This window comes from Nelusetta ayraudi, unplaced genomic scaffold, assembly GCF_046127955.1.
Source record: "Nelusetta ayraudi isolate G7.1 ecotype Tasmania unplaced genomic scaffold, CSIRO-AGI_Nayr_v1 ptg000023l, whole genome shotgun sequence".
Lineage (NCBI taxonomy): Eukaryota > Metazoa > Chordata > Actinopteri > Tetraodontiformes > Monacanthidae > Nelusetta > Nelusetta ayraudi.
This window is the reverse complement of record NW_027466073.1, coordinates 3,155,970-3,174,928: the sequence shown is the minus strand read 5'-3', so window position 1 is coordinate 3,174,928 and position 18,959 is coordinate 3,155,970. Positions and strand designations below refer to the sequence as shown.

Genomic DNA, 18,959 nt, shown 5'->3' with positions numbered 1-18,959 from the left:
TCCTCGAATCAGCAAGTTAGGGTAATTTTTCATTCAATGTGATTGATTACCAAACTCTGCCAGCTGAGATGCACCTGTCACTCAAACAGCGACAGACCTGGCCGCGCACTTATGGAGGCGAGGAAGAGAGAGAAAACAGGAGATATGGCGGCAGTAAAAGAAAACTCAGTTGTTTCATTGAGAAAAAAATAAAAATCATTTCACGAGGCGTTCGCTGGAGGAAAAAAAAAATGATAAAGGAGCTTGGACCGGAGCAACCTGATAAAAATCCAGCAGCAGGAATTGTGTTCAATGGTAGAATATATTGTTACAATACATGATAGATGTCTGTTAATGAGTATGTGCTCCTGGAAAGTTTTTCTGGAGGTCGTCAACAACTCAGACCTTTGACCTCCAGAAAAGTGAGAAACTGCAGCTGCAGCTTTGCAAGTCGCCTGTTGAATGTGGCGCTGAGGTGCCACTTCAGTTTGGACACGAGAGTTGGAACTGGACGTGAGCAGGAGGTACCTTTTCCTCGTCTTCCTCCTCCTCTTCCGACTCCTTCTGCTCTTTTTCTCCACCGGACTCAGGCTGGAGCACCAGAGAAGAAGAAGCGGCGGCCAGATGGAGGAGCTGTGCAGCATTCAGGGTCTCGATCCTCTCTGGGTGAATCTTCATCTCTCTTTGATTTTTGTTCTACATGTTGCATGAAGATTCAGAGGTTGTTTGTTGTTGTTATTGATTATTGTTGTTTGTTATCAATTGTTATTGTTTGTTGCTATATTTGTTGTTGTATTAGTTGTTGTTGTTGTTGACAGCTGACCTGCTGCTTGATCCTCAGGACTGGAACGTGACATGGTTCACATCCAGACCCGACCTCACTCAGTGCTTCCAGCACACTCTGCTGCTCTGGTTCCCCTGCTTGTACTTGTGGACCATCTCACCTCTTTACCTGCTGTACCTGCAGCTCCACCCACCACGTTGCGCCGTCCCCCTGTCCAAGCTCTGCTGCTGCAAGACGGTGAAACCCCAGACTTGACCTCTGTTTCAGCTTCTGGCTTTGACCTCTGTTTCAAGTTACTGGCTCTGACCTCTGACCTTTCTTACAGCTTCTGGCTCTGTCTTCCGTTTCAGTTCCTGGCTCTGACCTCTGTTTCAGCTCCTGGCTCTGACCTCTCACGTCTGACCTCTGTTTCAGCTCCTGGCTTTGACCTTGGCTCTCTGTGGACCAGTGGAGATTTTTTACTTCCTGGTTCAGAAGGAACAGAACCATAGTCACCTGCTGGTGCTGCTGGGACCCCTGATGAGGAGCCTGACGCTGGTAGGGTCAAGGGTCAGGGCTCCACCATTTCCTCTTCCTCTCTCTACTCCTCACTGCTCCTCCAAACTGCTTCTCCTCCTCTCCCCGCCTCCTCCTCCTCTCTGCTCCTCCCACCTCCTCTCGGCTTCTCCTTCCTTCTCCTGCAGCTCCTGGCTGTGGTGGTGCTTCAGATGGAGAGGATAAAGGGCACTCGCTCCTCCTTCATGCTCTTCATCTTTTGGACTCTGCTGGTGTTGTGCTCCCTGGTGCCTTTGAGGGGTGCCATTGAGCAGATAGTTGAGCAGGTAAGCTCAGCGTGAGCAGGGGGGTGGAGCCTCTTCATGGCTGCTCAGCTTCTTTGTGTGTTTTGTTTTAGTTTTGGCTCTTTATTGTGTCAGACGGTGCCACATTCAGCGTTTGACACAAAAATGAAACCAAATGATAAATGAGTCGGAAAATGCTGCAATATTATGTAAATTAACACAATGACACAAACACCCAAGTGGGTCCCAGTTGTGTAGATCTAAGGTTCTGAACATTGTTGTTGGTCTGCTCACAAATTGAAGGATCATATTGATTGTTTCCCTTCAGGTTCGTCTGGCTTTGTGGTATTTCACACACATTCGACATTAGTTGTGTTCTTTCAGTTGTCATTTCCGTGAAAGCAGTTTGTGTGTCGCTTGTAACGACAGTGTGAGAAGTGATGACGCAACACGCTGCACAAACAGTGTGTGTTTTGTGACTCTAACTGTTGTTTTCTAGGGACCTGAAGAACCAACAATCAAAGACTATTTGTGTTTCTGACTCGGTTCTTCTGACCAGTTTCTTTCTTGTCTCAGGGGTTTTCTTCAGATTCTCCTCGTTTTGTTCTTTTCTTCATCTGTTTTCTCCTCCAATTGGTCCAACTCGTCCTTTGCTGCTTTTCTGATCAACAATCTGGACTAAATCAAGTATGAATAGCAACAACAAATGCCATCACTGACACATTTGTTCTACATATGTTGAATCTGCAAGTGTTTTTTTTTTTCTTCCTCATTTGTCTTTAGAACCTGTGTCCAGCTGAAGAAGCCTCATTTCTCTCAAAGTTCTTCTTCTTCTGGTTCAGTGGGTAAAATCTCTACACTCAGCTTCCTTTAGAAAATCTCACATCTGAAAGGTTGTAATTCACTGTTGACATCCAGTTCAAGATGAAGCATCACACTGAGGGACAAAAACTTCCACCAGCTTCACAATTTCTGCCTTGTTTGCTGAAAGAAAAATATTTTTTTATTTTCTGGTAGTTTGGCGATTCAGGGTTACCGGCGCCCCCTGCAGTTTGCTGACCTATGGCCTCTGAGGGCCAAAGACTCATCAGCTGGAATCATGAAGGACTTGGAGAAATTCTGGAGTGACAACAGGAAAAAACTCCGGTAAGTTTGTAGTCGGGGAGGGGTAGTGTCGGCTGATGGGTCACATGACACTGATTAGTTTCCATCAGATTTGTTTCAACATTCACAAGTTCTGTTGTTGATTGCTCACTTCTGTTTTTATATGGTGACTTGCTGTTAATGACCTGATGCAGAGGGAAGCCCGCTGAGTTCGGGCCCTGCAGGTCCAGGTCCAGATCCAGGTCTAGGAGCAGGTCCAGTTCCAGGGTTTCTGATGCAGTGTCAGACAGAACCCAGCTGCTGAGGAAGCAGCAAAAGGGGCAGAGCTACGGGTTCTTCCTTCTGTATACTCTGGGGCGGCGCTCAAGGTTTTACTTCCTGCGGGGGGCGCTCTGTCTCCTCTTGCATGATGCCATCATGTTCGCTGTGCCGCAGGTGTTCAGGTGAGAAGGCAGAGAAAACAGACCCTCATAATTCCAGAGACAAAGTTCGGCAGGCTGAAGGTAAAACTTGTTGTGGTTGTCTCCAGCTGCTTGCTGGGCTTCATGAGGGACCTTCACGCTGAGACCTGGAAGGGCTTCCTGTTTGCCTCGCTGCTCTTCCTGCTGTCCTGCCTGCAGTCACTCCTCCATCACCACTACATGTTTCACTGCTTCACGGTGGGGATGAGGATGAAGACTGCCGTCATGGGCCTGGTCTACAGGAAGGTGAAGTCCTGTTCCCCATCTTCTGTTGTGGCACTCAGGAGTCAGGAGGGTCTCCAGGCTGGCCTTCCTCACTTGGCCTTAGTAGCAGGCTCACAGCAAGAAGGTCTTGGGTTCCAATCCCCAGATTCTTCCTGTGTGGAGTTGATTTGTTCTCCCTGTGTTTTCCCCGCGGGTCTCCTACAAGTGTCAGCAACAAGTTGGGTCAGCTTGGCCCAGAGAGGCAAGGGTTACCCCTAACCCCTAACGCCTAACCCTTAGCTGCTAAGGGTTAGGCTAAGGTTAGGCTAAGGGTTTGGCTAACCCCTAATCTTAGGCTAACCCTCAGTAACGACTCAAGACCAACCATCCGTTTCCTCTGTTTGAACCTGCAGTGTCTGCTCATCAGCAGTGCAGCTCGGCAGCAGTGTACTCTGGGAGAAATCATCTCGCTTGTTTCGGCCGACACTCAGAAGTTGATGGACTTTGTAGTTTATTTCAACACTTTGTGGGTGGCACCACTGGAGGTCGCTTTCTGCTTCTACTTCCTGTGGCAGGTAAGACAACAACAGGGCATAACCACAAATAGGACTAGTAGCACCAGTGACATCAGTGGTCAGTGATCTCAGTGATCTCAGCGGTACCAGTGACTGATGGGTCCAGTTTGACTAATTGATTGATAGCTCCTTGGACCGTCGGCACTGGCTGGAATCGTCACCATGGTGGTGATTTTCCCTCTCAACGGAGTCATCGCTAAAGTGAGAAGCAAACTGCAGGTGAGCGCTGGACCTTCTTCTACCTGGGGAAAATGTGACTTCACTCTGACGTCTCCATCTTGTTTGCCAGGAGGTTCAGATGAACTTCATGGACAGTCGGATCAAACTGATGAATGAGATCCTGTGTGGTGTGAAGCTGCTCAAGTTTTATGCCTGGGAGGAGGTTTTCCTGAGGCGTGTTGGGCTCCTGAGGAACAGAGAGCTGGACGCCCTGAAGAAGTCACAGGTTCTCCACTCGGTGTCTCTGGCCTCCTTCAACTCCTCTTCTTTTCTGGTTGGTTCCTCAAACACCGTCATCACTTCCTAATATTGGGGCAAAACAACATGTCTGGTGATGGTCTGAATGTTTCTAAATATAATTAGAATGCTTTCATTTATCTCACATTGGGATTGGGAAATTTACACAATTACACCAACATGTAGTGCAATTGAGAAGAAAAAACGTTAATTGAATATGAAAGAAAAAATAACTAAAATCAATTTATTTATATATATGTATACATATATATATATATATATATATATATATACATATATATATATATATATATATATATATATATATATTTATACATATACATATATATATATATATATATATATATATATATATATATATATATATATATATATACATATATATGTATACACACACATAAATATATATATATACATACATATATGCAGCCCTATATTCAGCCCTCTATGAGCTTTTTCTTTGGCCACAGAGAACAGAAAAGTCTGCAGCTCTTCGTTCACCCATGGTGCAGTTTCATAAGCATTTCAGTTTTTAATACGTGAAAATGTAAAATTTACATGCGGGGCATTTAAAAATTGCGGTTGTGGTCTTTCATGAAAGACTCCCTTCGGCTGTCGTCATAACTCTTACCTAATCAGTGCCCTGCACGTTGCTACGTCACCCTTATAGTCTTTGCTCAGCACACTTGGAACCCCAACGAAGCAGGTACCAAAATCTGAACCCTTGGAACTGTGTTGGCGCCCGTGAACTGTACCGTACCAAGCTGGCACCTAACGACAATGTGGAAAAATGCCCTAAGTATTCTATTGCACCTTAATGAAAAATGGCAGTGATTGAGAATTGTCTGTCTGTCTGCAGATCGCTCTGTCTGTGTTTGGCGTTTATGTTTTGACTGACGAGCAGAATGTTCTGGATGCCCAGAAAATCTTTGTGTCCATGGCTCTGATCAACATCCTGAAAACGCCACTGAGTCAACTTCCCTTCGCAATGAGCACCTGCATGCAGGCAAGTTGCAGCAAAGCCAAACAGCCGCGTTTTATACATGTCATGTTGAAATATTGTTAGTTAATCCTCTTTGTTTACATTAGAATTTCAATGTGTGCCCTCTGTTAACATTAATGTTATGACAGCTGCAGTTTAGTTTTGCTGTGTGAAGCAGAACTCATTGTCGGAATGACTGTTTACAGTTTTTTTGTTTTTTTTTCCATTGGTTTGGCTCATTTCTTGAAAAAGAAATTACATTCTCAAAATCCAAAAGTCATTTGGCAGTCTTACAGTTCAGCAAATCACTGTAGCTCTCAAAAAAAAAAAGCTCATATTTCTCACAAAACTGTTCCCTCATGCTTCAAAACTGAATTCCTTTCCCATACAAATAGCCAGTGCCAGCAAAATGCCAATTGCTTTGGGTCATTTCTCGAATCACACTGGATATTCTTAACACATTTGGTGCCTTTCCCAAAATAACCAGGACTGTTCAGTACAACACCATGGTTAACCTGCAAAAGTTAATATCTCTTCCAAAACAGTTCTCTCATGAGTCAAAATTAAATTCCTTTCTCATTGTGAAAGCACTGCAAGTCAAAATGTTTCAATGTTGTGTTATCATGGCAGTGGGTCATAGAAATATCCCTCATGTCCAGCTGAGTCTCAGCCCTGTCCTTCATTGACAATGATTACTTAACTAATTTTTCTTCCTCAAGCTAACAGATAAAAAGTTGGGAATATTATTATTTAAAAAAAAAAAAGGATTTTAGGGTAAGGGTAGCCTCCAAGGTTTTACACATTGCCCTCATATTGCCAAAGGGAATTGGACCTATCATTCACACACACACAAAGTAACTTCCATACATGAGAGTGATAATAAAATATATACAGCATAATACACTGTCATATAAACACATAAACAAATAACAAGGAGATGTACTTTATATATATACTGTATATAGCCTACAGTGCTGTGAATAGAGCTGGAGTTTCACAACTACACTTCTTCACAGGTCACTGTCCTCACCCTCCTGGCCGTCAACATGCTGCTGTAGGTCTATACAGTATATATTCTCCCTTGTAAGGGAAGAAATTGTGTGCATGTTGCAACCATGCCTTTTGGTTGGTACGGCGGTTTCTAATTGTGGCCCGAATTTTACCCAAGACAGCATGATGTCATCATGCTCCTCGGCCTCTTCCTCTTATTCGACCCAACACGCACCCTTATTCCTCCTCCTCTTCTCCGAGCTCCGAGTTGTTCATTTACTTGTCGTGGTGCATCCATGTTCAGAAATTGTACTGGTCCTGGTCAAGCTCTGTCCATAAGTACATGTTTGGCAGCATTCACAATCATGGACAGCACCTGTCAAGTAACTAAACATACTGTTTGATTGGTCATCTGAGATGTGTAAACTCCCAGTTTGTTAGTCAAATTCTCAATCCAATGCTCTCTTGGAGCATTTCTCAAATGCTCTGAGAGATTCACATATGGTATTTATGGTATTCATGATATTATGCTCTTGATTCATTTTGACAGTTGAACAGACTATTGTGCCTGTGATGACTTATACAATGAAATAATGCTGGCATTTTTTGGAGAGAAAAACCTGACCTCACTGAGAATCAATCAATTGGTTTAGATCAACAAGATCTATTCACTTGGAAATTGCGCTAAATGTAGGTTACCTGTACTTAATCATTTGCAAAGTTTTTCTTAGACTTTCAGACATGTACTTCAACATTTGCAATTTCATGAAAGGAATGACAAATTCCATTTTGTTGTAAACAATTGCCAAGTGGTTTGGAGGGTTGTCTGTGTTATTTGGAGAATGTAATTTCTGTTTCAAGAAATGAGCGAAACCGATTGAGTAAAACTGTAATCCAAACATACAGTACAGCTGATGTAGCAATGCTAATGCTAACCCTGTGGAGGGGGAGACTCCTCACAGTGACTGTTCCCTCTTTTTCAGGCTATCGTCTCACTCAGACGCCTAGAAAGATTTCTGCACCAAGAAGAACTTCAGGAGGACAATGTTCACAGACTCCTGCACGTCAAAGGTAACTTCACTTTCATGAACATTAAATACAGAGACTTCAAGGTAAGTTGGTGTCTCTCTTCTGCTGCCTTGTTTACTCCCTGTGTCTTCGAGCCCTCCCAAAGTGTAGTGGGTCTAAATCAATGAAACACCGAAGAAGGGGGATACCCACCTGAAGACCTGCTGTTGCCACCTAACTCATTGCATTTGCCTGGTTGGTGTATCTGTTTTTCACTCTGTCCTGTCTGCCACCCTGGCTCACTCTGCTCCTTTCTCTCTTTCTCTGTCTCTCCTCTATCTTTATACTTCACCCCAACTACTCATAGGCAGATGATCGCCCTCTGGAGTCTGGTTCTGCCCTAGGTTTCTTCCCACAGGGGAGTTTTTCCCAGCCACTGTCGCATCTTGCTTGCTCCGGGGGCCCGGTTGGTTCTCTCTGATTGTATAAAGCGCTTTGAGACGCCTTTGGTTGTGATTTAGTGCTGTACAAATAAAAGTTTATTATTATTATCATTATTATTATTATTATTTAGCTGTGTAGTTGTTTGGGCAGGGCCATGATCAAGCAGTATGTAGTCCCGGTGTTGCCTTGGGGAGGCATGGACAGTAAGAGCCAGTGATGCCACTGGCTCACAGTTGACGTAGGGGCGAGTACCTGTAAAGGTGAGCCAGTAGCGATACCCTCTATTGTATATTACATGTGTTGGATCACCCTATTTTCAAGTGTCGTGCTGACAGTCCGTGTGTTCATTTAATGAAGAGTTTCAGGAGAAGAATGCTGATTTGATCATTAGTATACAAATTCAGAATACAAGCATACAGAGCTCTGGCTTGAGTTCTAGCCCTCCCAGCATTAGTGATGAGAGGGCATGAAGTCTGACAGCTGTTCTTTCCCCTGATTCAGTCTTTTTGATAGAAAATATCCAGTTGTTTTTGCAGGCACGCTCAGATTACGTCCTCCTCTGATTGGCTGTCTGGTCTCAGCACCCCAGCCTCATTGGATGTTGCTGCTGCCTTTGTTCCCAATTGTAGGCTGATACCTGAGGCAGGAAACGTGTCCTTATTTGGTAGAGAGCCAAATGGTCCTCTTTGGGCGTGTTTACAGTGGGTCACTTCACCTCGCCTCGCCTCGCCACGGTTGACTGTGTTTTCATTGGCTTTGTGATCACGAGACTGTGGTCGAAGTCGACACGGTAAAGCGGGACAATGTTTTCATCAGCCTCATTTCTGTGCGACACACAACAGCGCAGCAATGGACAATGTAGAGGTTGTTTAATACCTGCTGCTCGGTCTGTGGTTGCTTTTCTGTTAAAGAAAGAACAGTTTTCCTCACTGAAGTCAAAGTTGATAATTTATGCAGGCAACATTTAGGTGTAGGAAATTGGTCCGGTCTGTGCGATGACAGTAGCTGGAATCCGCTTCGGTCCTCCGCTGTAGTTCCTTGCTAATACAGTTTCTCCAGACATGAAAACTCGGTTCGTAGCCTGACGCTCTCTGCATTGTATCTGTTTCTCCTTCTGACCTTGAACTGTCTCTTTCACCGTTGTCGGCTTCAGAAGGTCAAAGGTGGTATGCAGCTCTCTTTTTTAGCATCAGGCTCGCAGGAGATGTTTTTGTGGTGGCGTGTGTAGTGTTTCTGTAGTTCAACAGGAAGTTGTGTAATCTTTGATGCAGTGTCCCTTGTCCCTGAGATGTTTTTAATGCGTTTATGAGACAAACCTTTCAGCAAGGCCATTAGTTGCAGGGTGGAAAGGAGCTGAGATAATGTGTTTCACTTCGTTTGCCAGTAGAAATGAAGACATTTCCTGAGAAACAAGTTGGGGACCATTGTCGGAGATTAGCTGTACAGGAGTTCCAAAACGACTGAACATTTCTCTGAGCTTTTCAATGATCTTCCCGTCGTGATGGATCTCATAATAGCCACTTCTGCCCATTTAATGTGGGCGTCTACAGCGACCAAAAACATTCTTTCGTCAACTGGTCCTGCAAAATCAATGTGCACTCGATGCCACGGCTCCTGTGGAAACTCCCAGGGGTCAAGAGGAGCTGGTGGAGGTTTGTTTCTCACTTTGTGGCATGATGAGCAACTTGAAGCTATCTCTTTGATTTTCTTGTCCATACCTGGCCACAGAAAATAGCTTCTCGCCATTTCTTTCATTCTCACGATTCCACTATGTCCTGCATGTAGTGTCCGAAGTGATTGTGAAATAATCACCCGCCTCCCCCATAGCAAACACTCCAACTGAACAGAAAGCTCCAACCTCCTTTTTAGGTAGGGCTTTAGATGTGGACCGTCACCAGCAGGTCGACCTTTAACCACCATGTCCATGACTGCTGACATTACTGGGTCATTGCGAGTCTCCTTTTTTACTTGGACAGCGGAAACAGGTGCTTTTGTCACCTTGAAGTAAAAGATGTCTGTGGTGTTTGACTCGGGTTTAGTGATGGGAAGTGGTAATCTGGATAAACCATCTGCATTGCAATGTAAGTCTGACTTCCTGTATTTGATGTCATATGAATGAGCAGACAACAGCAGAGCCCACCTCTGCAATCTTGATGCAGCGAGCAATGGTATACTAGTGTGTGTGGTCCTAAGATGGTTGTGAGAGGCCAATGGTCAGTTAAAAGTGTGAAGTGTAGTGAAGTACTGCTGAAATTTACGGACACCGAAAACAATGCTTAACGCCTCTTGTTCCAGTTTTGCATACTTAGACTCTTGTTCAGCGTTCTGGATGCAAAAGCGATTGGCTTTTCTTCTCCATTTGGCATGACAAGTGAAATAACTGTCCCTACTCCATACAGAGACGCGTCACAAGCAAACTGCAGTGCCAGTGACAGGTTGAAGTGAGTCAAGACCTTCAAAGTTGTCTTTAGCTTTCTGGAACGCTTGTTGGCAGTTTGCTGTCCATTTTCCATTTTGTCTTTTCACAACAGTTCATGCAGTGGCTGCAGCAGTGAGGCTAAGTTTGGAATGAATCATCCGTAATAGTTCAATAATCCTAAGAAGTGTTGGATCAGAGAATTTCCTTGTGTTGTGCTGCTGATCCGCGTGTTCGTTGAATGAAGACTCTCAGGAGAAGAATGCCAATTTAAATATGTCTTTAGTAAATAAATCAATTCAGGATACAAATATACAGAGCTCTGGGCCGAGTTCAAAACCCCAGCAACAACAAAGTATTGTCAGGGCATGAAGTCTGACTCCTATCTGTCCCTTGACCCAGTCCTTTTATACAAAAAAAACATGCAAATGATCTCCGGTGTTGTCCTCCTTTGACTGGCTGCCTGGTGTCCAGATCCCAGCCTCATTGGATATCGAGGCAGCCTTTGTTCCAAGTCTCTGATTACTGATTGCAGAAGGAAACAAGTCCTTATTTGGCAGGGAGCCAAATGATCCATCATTGGTTCCAGCGTGACCTGTTGAAATAATACAGGTCAATGCATGACATGCCTGAGGTCACAGGTTCCTCTCCCCCGTGCCTCCAATGGATCATGAGTTCTCCCCCCTGTAAATGAACGGGTTATAAAGTTTTATGATGGTCGCAAAGTCAGTTAGCTCTCTGTCCATCATCTGGTCACCAAGGGTCACCAGTTTGTGAGGAATGTGCTTCCCTTTGTTCTTTCTTGAGCTCTTTGTGTGACTCCTGCAACAATGTCTTTTTCCAATGAGTAGGTCAGCCAAGTGATTTAAACAGTTCTATATTAATATTCATGTTATTATAAACAAACATCTAAACTAATTATATTATTCAACACAAACATCTAAACTAAATATATGATTCCAACAGAAGGATCGCAATTGGCTGAGGTTCTGTGGCGGTGGTGCATCTCTTACGTACATGCATTTCTTCACTAGTGATGCCTTTGATCCTGTGTCTATTTGCATTTTTATTGAGTGTCCTTCCAGATTACCATTAATCTAGAACCCATTTTACTCTTCATCCACACTCATCACTCTCACAGTGTTAACACTATCAGAGATCCCCTCTTCTGAGGAATCACTGTCCTCCATCTGACTTTTGACCGTGTGAACTTGTCAGTAAATGCTTGCTAACATTTTTTCTCATTTAGGTTTCCTGCCTTAATATCCCAGCCAATATCCGCACATATCCGAACAACTAACCAAACTAAATGAGTGTGAAAAGGGAGAAAGGGAGACAAGTTACAGATGTGGCCACTAGAGAGGAAGGAAGTGCTTCGAAATGAAGACCATTGGACTGGTTTTGGTCTTCAGGTCTAATAAAATGTTGAGGCTGAATGTCTTCAAGACTCTAAAATGGGTCCAGTTGTCTTCTGTACAGTGATGACCCGGACCGGTTGCAGAAGAAGAGTCGCTCATATCCGGTTTCCCTGCAGACGGAGACGGTGTGGTGATACAGGACGGCTGCTTCTCTTGGATGCGCCATGGACCGCCGGTCCTCCACGGGATCAACGTGGCGGTGAAGGTTGGATCCCTGGTGGCTGTGGTCGGACCAATCGGCTCAGGAAAGTCTTCACTGCTGGCGGCCCTGTTGGGAGAAATGGAGAGAAGAGGAGGTTCCATCTCCGTCAAGGTGATTTAAGGAAGATTTGTGTTGGGTTGCAACTCTTGAAAAGTACAGTGTGTACAATTCTGCGATAAAGTGGTCAGATTTTTAGATTGCAGACAGTATCTATTCACTTACCCTCCTTCTCCCAAGCTTGCCAGTGAACTATGGTGGCCTGCGCACCTAAACTTCGATACCTCACCCACCTTTTTTTTCTTTGTTAGTTTATTTGAGGATGCTAGTCTTTACCCTAAATAAGAAAAAGGCTGTCAGCCAACTAGCAGAAAGACCCTTTTGTTTCTATGTATATTCTAGCGTGTGCACACACACATTTCAATTAATCAACTTTTATTTGTACTGCGTTAAATCACATCCAAAATCGTCTCAAAGTGTATATATATATGCACACGCGCGCGCGCACACACACACACACACACATGTATATATATATATGTGTGTGTGTGTAAATTCTGTCACAACCTCTAAATCCAAACTGCCGAGCATAATAAATTAGAGAATAAATTAATTATTCAAAACTGTTATTGCCATAAGCATCTGACAGCGGTGTCAATAACTGCATTGTCGTCATTGTAGTAACATGTCAAGAAATGTATTCGAAGGGTTGTACTTGGTCTGCCAATGCCTTTAGGTAGACAGTAGATGCATCACAATAATAACACAAATTGCCTTAAAATGTTCCAACATTACGCTAGCCAGGTCCTAACTGACTCAGGGGTCTAAACACCACAAAAGTAACACAATACTTACATGAAACATTTCCCTTAACGCACTAATGTCACGGCACACAAGTGTTTTTAATCCCCAATAAACCACAAGACAGAATCAGTTTACAATGCTTTCTTAAAATCACCCACAGAATAAAAAGTAAGCTAAAGAGATTTAAGACCTCCAGGGCAGGGAAAGGGGAGGGGAGACTCCAATAAATGGAGTCACCTGCCTAATAGACAATATCATAAACCCACAAAAGAATCACTGCAAGTCAGTACAGGATCTATCACTTCACAAAAAACAGTAAATACACACCTTCACAGGAATAATTAATAATCCACGCCTGCACAGTTAAGGATTAGACTAATAAAAATATAAACCGCAATGCAACATAAAATAGCTCAAAAAAAAAGAAAGAAGAAAGCCTTCAGTCTCTAAAACCAGCAGTTCCGCACGCAGTCCTGGTGGCTCCTCCTGGAGCCTGTGTCCGTCTGATGCCTCAATGTGCTGACATCCCACGCCGGAGACCAACACGAGAACCTGGCCTATTTCTGAGGCTGGAGAGACATCACGTCCACTGGTCACACTGGACTGGAAAGCAGGACGAAAGAGATCAGCTTGCAAAATGGCGTGGCTTTAAACTCACTCATTCATTCAGAGCAAGCGTCATTCCCGTCAAACGAGGCATTCATTCCCCGTGGGAGGAGGCGAGCGGTCCTTGGTGCGTGCTCCGGTCTCGGACCCCAAAGCGCTTTACAAAGGCCTCTCACTCACCCATTCACACACACATTCACACACCAATGGGTGGCTGCTGTCATGCAAGGCACTGCCTAGCCCCATTGGGGGCAACATATGGTGAATTGTCTTGCCCAAGGACACAATGACAAATTAGGATGGACCCGAATTTAAACCGCCAACCTTTTCGTCATTGGACAACCCACACTACCTCCTGAGCCACAGTTCCACATTTCCCCCATGACTCCGGCTTTTGGGGTCAAAAGAAATATGAACAGTTCACCGGCTCACCAAAATTCACCAATTCACACCTTCCTCCTGGTCCACATGCACTTGAATTGCATGCCCGCTAGTGCGACTTAAAAACACTTAACTGCCGCAACATTTTTCTTCTCAGTGAAGCCACTGAGGTCATGTATCAGGAGAGACAATAGCCAATTAGTATTGTAATGGTTGGTATGACTGTGTTGTGCTCATTTGATTGTTTTGATGTCAATGGTGTTGATGAACGTTGTCCAGTGAAGGCAACACACCTGTGATTGGCTGAGGTCAGGTGTGGGTGTGTGAGAGTGCAGTGTCTGACGTCTCCGCGATGTGTGTCAGAAGGTGACGTTGCATAATGCTCATTGCCACCAAGTGGTCTGGGTTGTGAATTGTTACCTGTCAAAATAATGGATGGCCTTCAGATTTTTCCATCACTGTAAAAAAAAAAACCCAATGACGGAAAAAGCCAGTTTACGCAACCTCTGACATATATACATATATATATATATATATATATATATATATATATATATATATGGGCCAAATTTGTCATACTGGACCTTAAAACATGGATAAAATAAATCAGGAAATAAAACAGTCAAAGGAAGGAAGCTTTTGGCCTGCAGGGGTCGCTGGCCTATGCCCCCCAGCAGGCCTGGGTCCAGAACGCCTCTCTGAAGGACAACGTTGTGTTCGGGGGCCAGAAGAAGGAGAGCTGGTACCACCGGGTCCTGGAGGCCTGTGCCCTGCTGCCTGACCTCGACCTCCTGCCGGCCGCCGACGCCACCGAGATCGGAGAGAAGGTTCCTTGTAGATCCAATGATCAAAGTTCCCCATATGCTTCTGAGCAGCAGGTGTTGAGTATTTGAAATGTCTTCAGGGTCTCAACCTGTCCGGAGGTCAGAAGCAGCGGCTGAGTTTGGCACGGGCGGTTTACCGGAAGTCAGACATTTACCTGCTGGATGACCCGCTGTCGGCAGTCGATGCCCACGTGGGCCAACACATCTTTGACAGAGTCCTGGGACCCCGAGGACTCCTGAAGGACAAGGTGAGTCTCACTGTCTGTGAGTCATTGACCTCAATACACTGAGTGTGTAAGTGCAAGCATTAGGGACTGAGCCTGCTGGTTTTTGGGTCTTTCACCATTGTTTTTGGAATGTTTATTAGGGACTGAACCCACAGAAGACCAGTTCGAAACGAACTGCAAGGGAGAAAGACCCTATTGTTTTTTCTCGGTTTATTTTCCCTATTATTGGGGCTGAGCCCAACGAATGACGTGGCTCAAACGTGCTTCGAGCCACATCTTTCACAAAGGCACGCACATTGGGAAAGGAGGGGTAGTTCTGTTATGGCCAAACTTAAACCAAATTGTGCCACCTGCAGAGCCAAAAACAACTTAAAGTAATCATAACAAAAAAGGCATTTAGAAAAGGTAATTTGTTTTTATTTATTTTTTTTTGCGGTTTGTTGGGGGAGGTGGTCGCGTCAAGCGGGCCCCATCAATTATCATTATTACTATTATTATTGTTATTATTGTTGTTGTTGTACCGTTTTATCATATTATGCATTCCATTGTTTGCAAGTACTTGTATTGTTTTAACATTTCCAACTTCTTTCATCTTTTTACTCTTTCTTATTTTTGTAACGCTTAATTATCGCGTCAGACCGCGTCAAAAACGAACGTCTGACGCGCGGTATGGCGCAAGTAGGCGCAAGCAGGCAGACCTGGCGTCAACACCCTGTGACGACACCTTGGCGCATCCAATAGGAGAGCAGCCGGTTCTGAAAAAAGTGGCCCGATGCAGAGCAGGGCGCCAGTTCGCGATAGAGCAGTAGTGAGGAAAAACGAAGGAAAAACTTGTCTCGCAGTGTCCCGAGTGTAACATTTGATATGACACCGAGTTCTGGGACTCAAGACTATCTTAAAAATATGTATCAGGTTGGCGACTCTGCTTGGTTTCGGCGCTCTGACGTTCTCGTTACCTCCGGTGCTCGTACTAGGTGCTACGTGTTTTGAATACAGGTGGCACCGGAGGCTTGAATAACTGCGGTGGAACGAAATCTCGTTGTCCCACCGTTTGCACACAACATCCTCCCGCTTGCTACTCAGTGCTTCGCTATCAATTTTGCCGAAAACTCGTGCAAAGTACGTTCCGTGTTGTCTAGACTCGAGAGTGTAAAATAAAATGCGAAGCAACGTGATAATGTCCCGACCCGAATATATATGAAAAAAAACAACCAACAACTTTATGTTCATATATTGTCAGGCACAGTTCGATGTAGAGAAGTTTTAACACATATTTAACAACTGGTGCCGTGCTGTGCATCTGGGCACTTTTTCCCCCCGCAGCCGGCTGCTCTCCTATTGGCCGCGCCTAGATGTCGTCACAGCGCGTTGACGCTTTTTTTTAAATCGGGCGTCAAGTCGTCAAACGCCACCCTTGCCCGACGCTCTGCTCTCTGCGCGGCGTTGCGCTCTTGCGCCGACGTCGCACATATACAATGAATGGCTGCGCTGACGCCCCCCTGCGCTTGACGCGTTCAGTGTGTATGAGCCTTTACGTGGGCACCGCGTCGTCTTCTTCTTCTCATTATTATTATTTTGCACTTGACTGCTTTCACCGAAAACAAACAGTTCGACATTTACACTAAAGATTAATGAGACCTCTTCCAGCACACATGTAATCCACTAAACATGCATCAAAACTCATCAAATTTGACTCACAGGTTCAGGCTGGTGAAGCATTTCTTGGCTCTACAGCGCCACCTACAAGAACAAAAGCAGCCTTTTTTTTTTTTGCCATGTGACATGTCGACATGTATAAACACTTTGAGTCTTTGAGTCTTTGCTCTTCTTTGGTCTTTTGTCTCAGACCAGGATACTGGTGACTCACGGGCTCAGCTTCCTGTCCCAGGCCGACCTGGTCCTGGTGATGGAGGATGGCCGGGTGTCTGAATCGGGTTCCTATCAGCAGCTGATGGAGCGACGAGGAGCTTTTGCCAAGTTCATTAACACCTTCGACAGGAACCGGCACAAAGAACCCGTCATGAACAGAGAAAAGAGTAGGATGGAGGAATCGACCAATCAGGAGCCTAAATGGAAATGACTCCACCACCTAGCTTGAAGGTGTCTTGAAGGTGTTGATGTCACTTCCTGTTTGTCTGCAGGCACCAGGAAGTCAGTGTCCCGACTCAGCATGACAGATTTTTCTATTGATCTTTCGCTGGAGCAGCTGATTAGGTCAGGTGATCACATAATCAATAACAACGGTTTGTCATCACCCCAGTTGTGTGACTGTTGTGTTCATCATTGTGTTTGTGTTGCAGTTGTGACTTGAGCAGCGCCAGTCTGCAGCAGCCCGAGGCTGTCAGTCAGCGCCTGGAAGCAGAGGATGCTGGGAAATTGACCGAGTCTGACAAGGCTCAAACGGGCAGAGTGAGTCCTGAGACACACATACACAGGTTTACTGTGTGTTTATGTTAATGCTCCATTAGTGCAGTGTTTGCATATATATATATATATATATATATATATATATATATATATATATATATATATATATATATATATATATATATATATGTATATATATATATATACATGTACTAAGGGTGTCAAAATTAACGCGTTATTAACGCTCCGTAGATTGTGGAAACGGGAAATGAATTGACTCACAGCACAGTCACACGCTTGCAGCCGGCTTGTAAACACACACAAAAAAAGAAAAAGACACTGAGCGTAGATGAGCACTAGGAAGGACTAACATGGACAAAACCCTGCCAGATGGCAGTCTTGACAGGACAAAAGTGATATGCATTTCCTGTAACGAGCGCTTCCATTCGGCACCCTTGTTAATCAATGTAGTAGTTCACACCAGACGCGAACAGGCGCACGGCTCCCCTCGTGGATCGCGCCAGGCATTTAACGTCAGTTCACTGGACGTGGAAGCGAAGCGTCGCAAAGCGACGTTAATCAATGTGGTGGTTCATGCCAGACGTGAACAGGCGCGCGGCTCGCGCCATGCAGTTGTCGGTTCGGCGTCTGCTCTATTTTGTGCGCGAGCCGCGAGCGATCCTCGTCAATAGTACAGGAAGTCGCTCAAAAAAACGAGAAAATCCGGTGAATTTTCAAAATAAAAACCGAACGACAAAGTCGATCATATTTGTATGTTATATTTGTCAGTACATTTGTATCAGAGTGCGAGAGAGATTAAACAAATACATACACACATACACACACACACACACACACACACACACACACACACACACACACAGAGGAAGACTTGATCAAAATACGTCTGTTTGATCCTAGAGATGCCGGTCAGTGATCATTATGAAAGAGGTCTTGAGATGGACACCTGAGTGCGTGTTTCTATTTCCACACATACACACACACACACACACACACACACACACACACAGACACACACACACACACACACACACACGCACGCATGCACGCACACACACGCACCTACGAAAGTGAGCAACGGAGCAATGTTACAGTTATGCCATCTGTTATCTTTGTTGGCCTTGAGTTTGTAATTATTGTTTTTTACCCTGTGCATCTTTTGTTTTGTTAGTAGTACTTGTCATTGCTCCAACACAAATAAACATGTTGCATTTGCAGAAAGCAAGTATTTGCGTACTCTCATGTTGATATGATTATTAAAAAAATGGAAAAATATCAGTTTACGGTAGATTTAGAGCAGATAAAAATATGCAATTAATTTGCGATTAATCGTGAGTTCACTATGGAAAACCATGCGATTAATCAGATTAATTTTTTTAATGGACTGACAGCTCTATATATATATATATATATATATATATACATATATATATATGTATATATAAATATATATGTATATATACAGTATTTATATATGAACTCTTCCTTGCAAAAGATGACGTGCTTTACCTAAATGTAAAAAATGTGAATGAAACGTTCTAAATAAAAACAGCTTTTTTATCTAAATAATATTTTTAAACATTAACTTATGCTTAAGAATTACAATTGAGAAATGGTATTTACAGTGTGGATGGCGTGCGATTGAACACAAAAACATCAAGTTACCTCTGAACCTACAACTTCCTGGGCAGGTTAAGTGAATAAAAGCACATTAAAATGCAATCCATTTTAATAGTTTCAATTTTTTTTACTAGACGTGACACAAAGTGAGTTTGGCTCCACCTGTTGATAACCACTGCACTAGTGTGTGTATGTGTGTGTGTGTGTGTGTGTGTGTGTGTGTGTGTGTGTGTGTGTGTGTTTGGGTGGGTGGGTGTGTGGTACCAGAAATAATAATGGAAGCTGAGAC

General features: G+C 44.1%; 1 protein-coding gene across 1 annotated transcript in view; it reads left to right on the top strand.

Moving 5' to 3' along the window:
* Nucleotides 1-603: 603 nt before the first annotated feature.
* The window catches only part of LOC142889672 (multidrug resistance-associated protein 1-like), a 38,710-nt gene continuing 20,354 nt past the window's right edge, over nt 604-18,959 (top strand). The window contains exons 1-20 of the mRNA XM_076028468.1: nt 604-645; nt 821-1,000; nt 1,178-1,300; nt 1,447-1,584; nt 2,119-2,229; nt 2,326-2,387; nt 2,560-2,688; nt 2,871-3,089; nt 3,176-3,353; nt 3,725-3,886; nt 4,013-4,105; nt 4,176-4,379; nt 5,223-5,369; nt 7,319-7,406; nt 11,738-11,934; nt 14,262-14,438; nt 14,516-14,683; nt 16,509-16,698; nt 16,804-16,876; nt 16,963-17,071. Of these exons, the coding sequence (XP_075884583.1) occupies nt 604-645; nt 821-1,000; nt 1,178-1,300; nt 1,447-1,584; nt 2,119-2,229; nt 2,326-2,387; nt 2,560-2,688; nt 2,871-3,089; nt 3,176-3,353; nt 3,725-3,886; nt 4,013-4,105; nt 4,176-4,379; nt 5,223-5,369; nt 7,319-7,406; nt 11,738-11,934; nt 14,262-14,438; nt 14,516-14,683; nt 16,509-16,698; nt 16,804-16,876; nt 16,963-17,071 (2,790 nt within the window). The remainder of the gene's footprint in view (nt 646-820; nt 1,001-1,177; nt 1,301-1,446; nt 1,585-2,118; nt 2,230-2,325; nt 2,388-2,559; nt 2,689-2,870; nt 3,090-3,175; nt 3,354-3,724; nt 3,887-4,012; nt 4,106-4,175; nt 4,380-5,222; nt 5,370-7,318; nt 7,407-11,737; nt 11,935-14,261; nt 14,439-14,515; nt 14,684-16,508; nt 16,699-16,803; nt 16,877-16,962; nt 17,072-18,959) is intronic.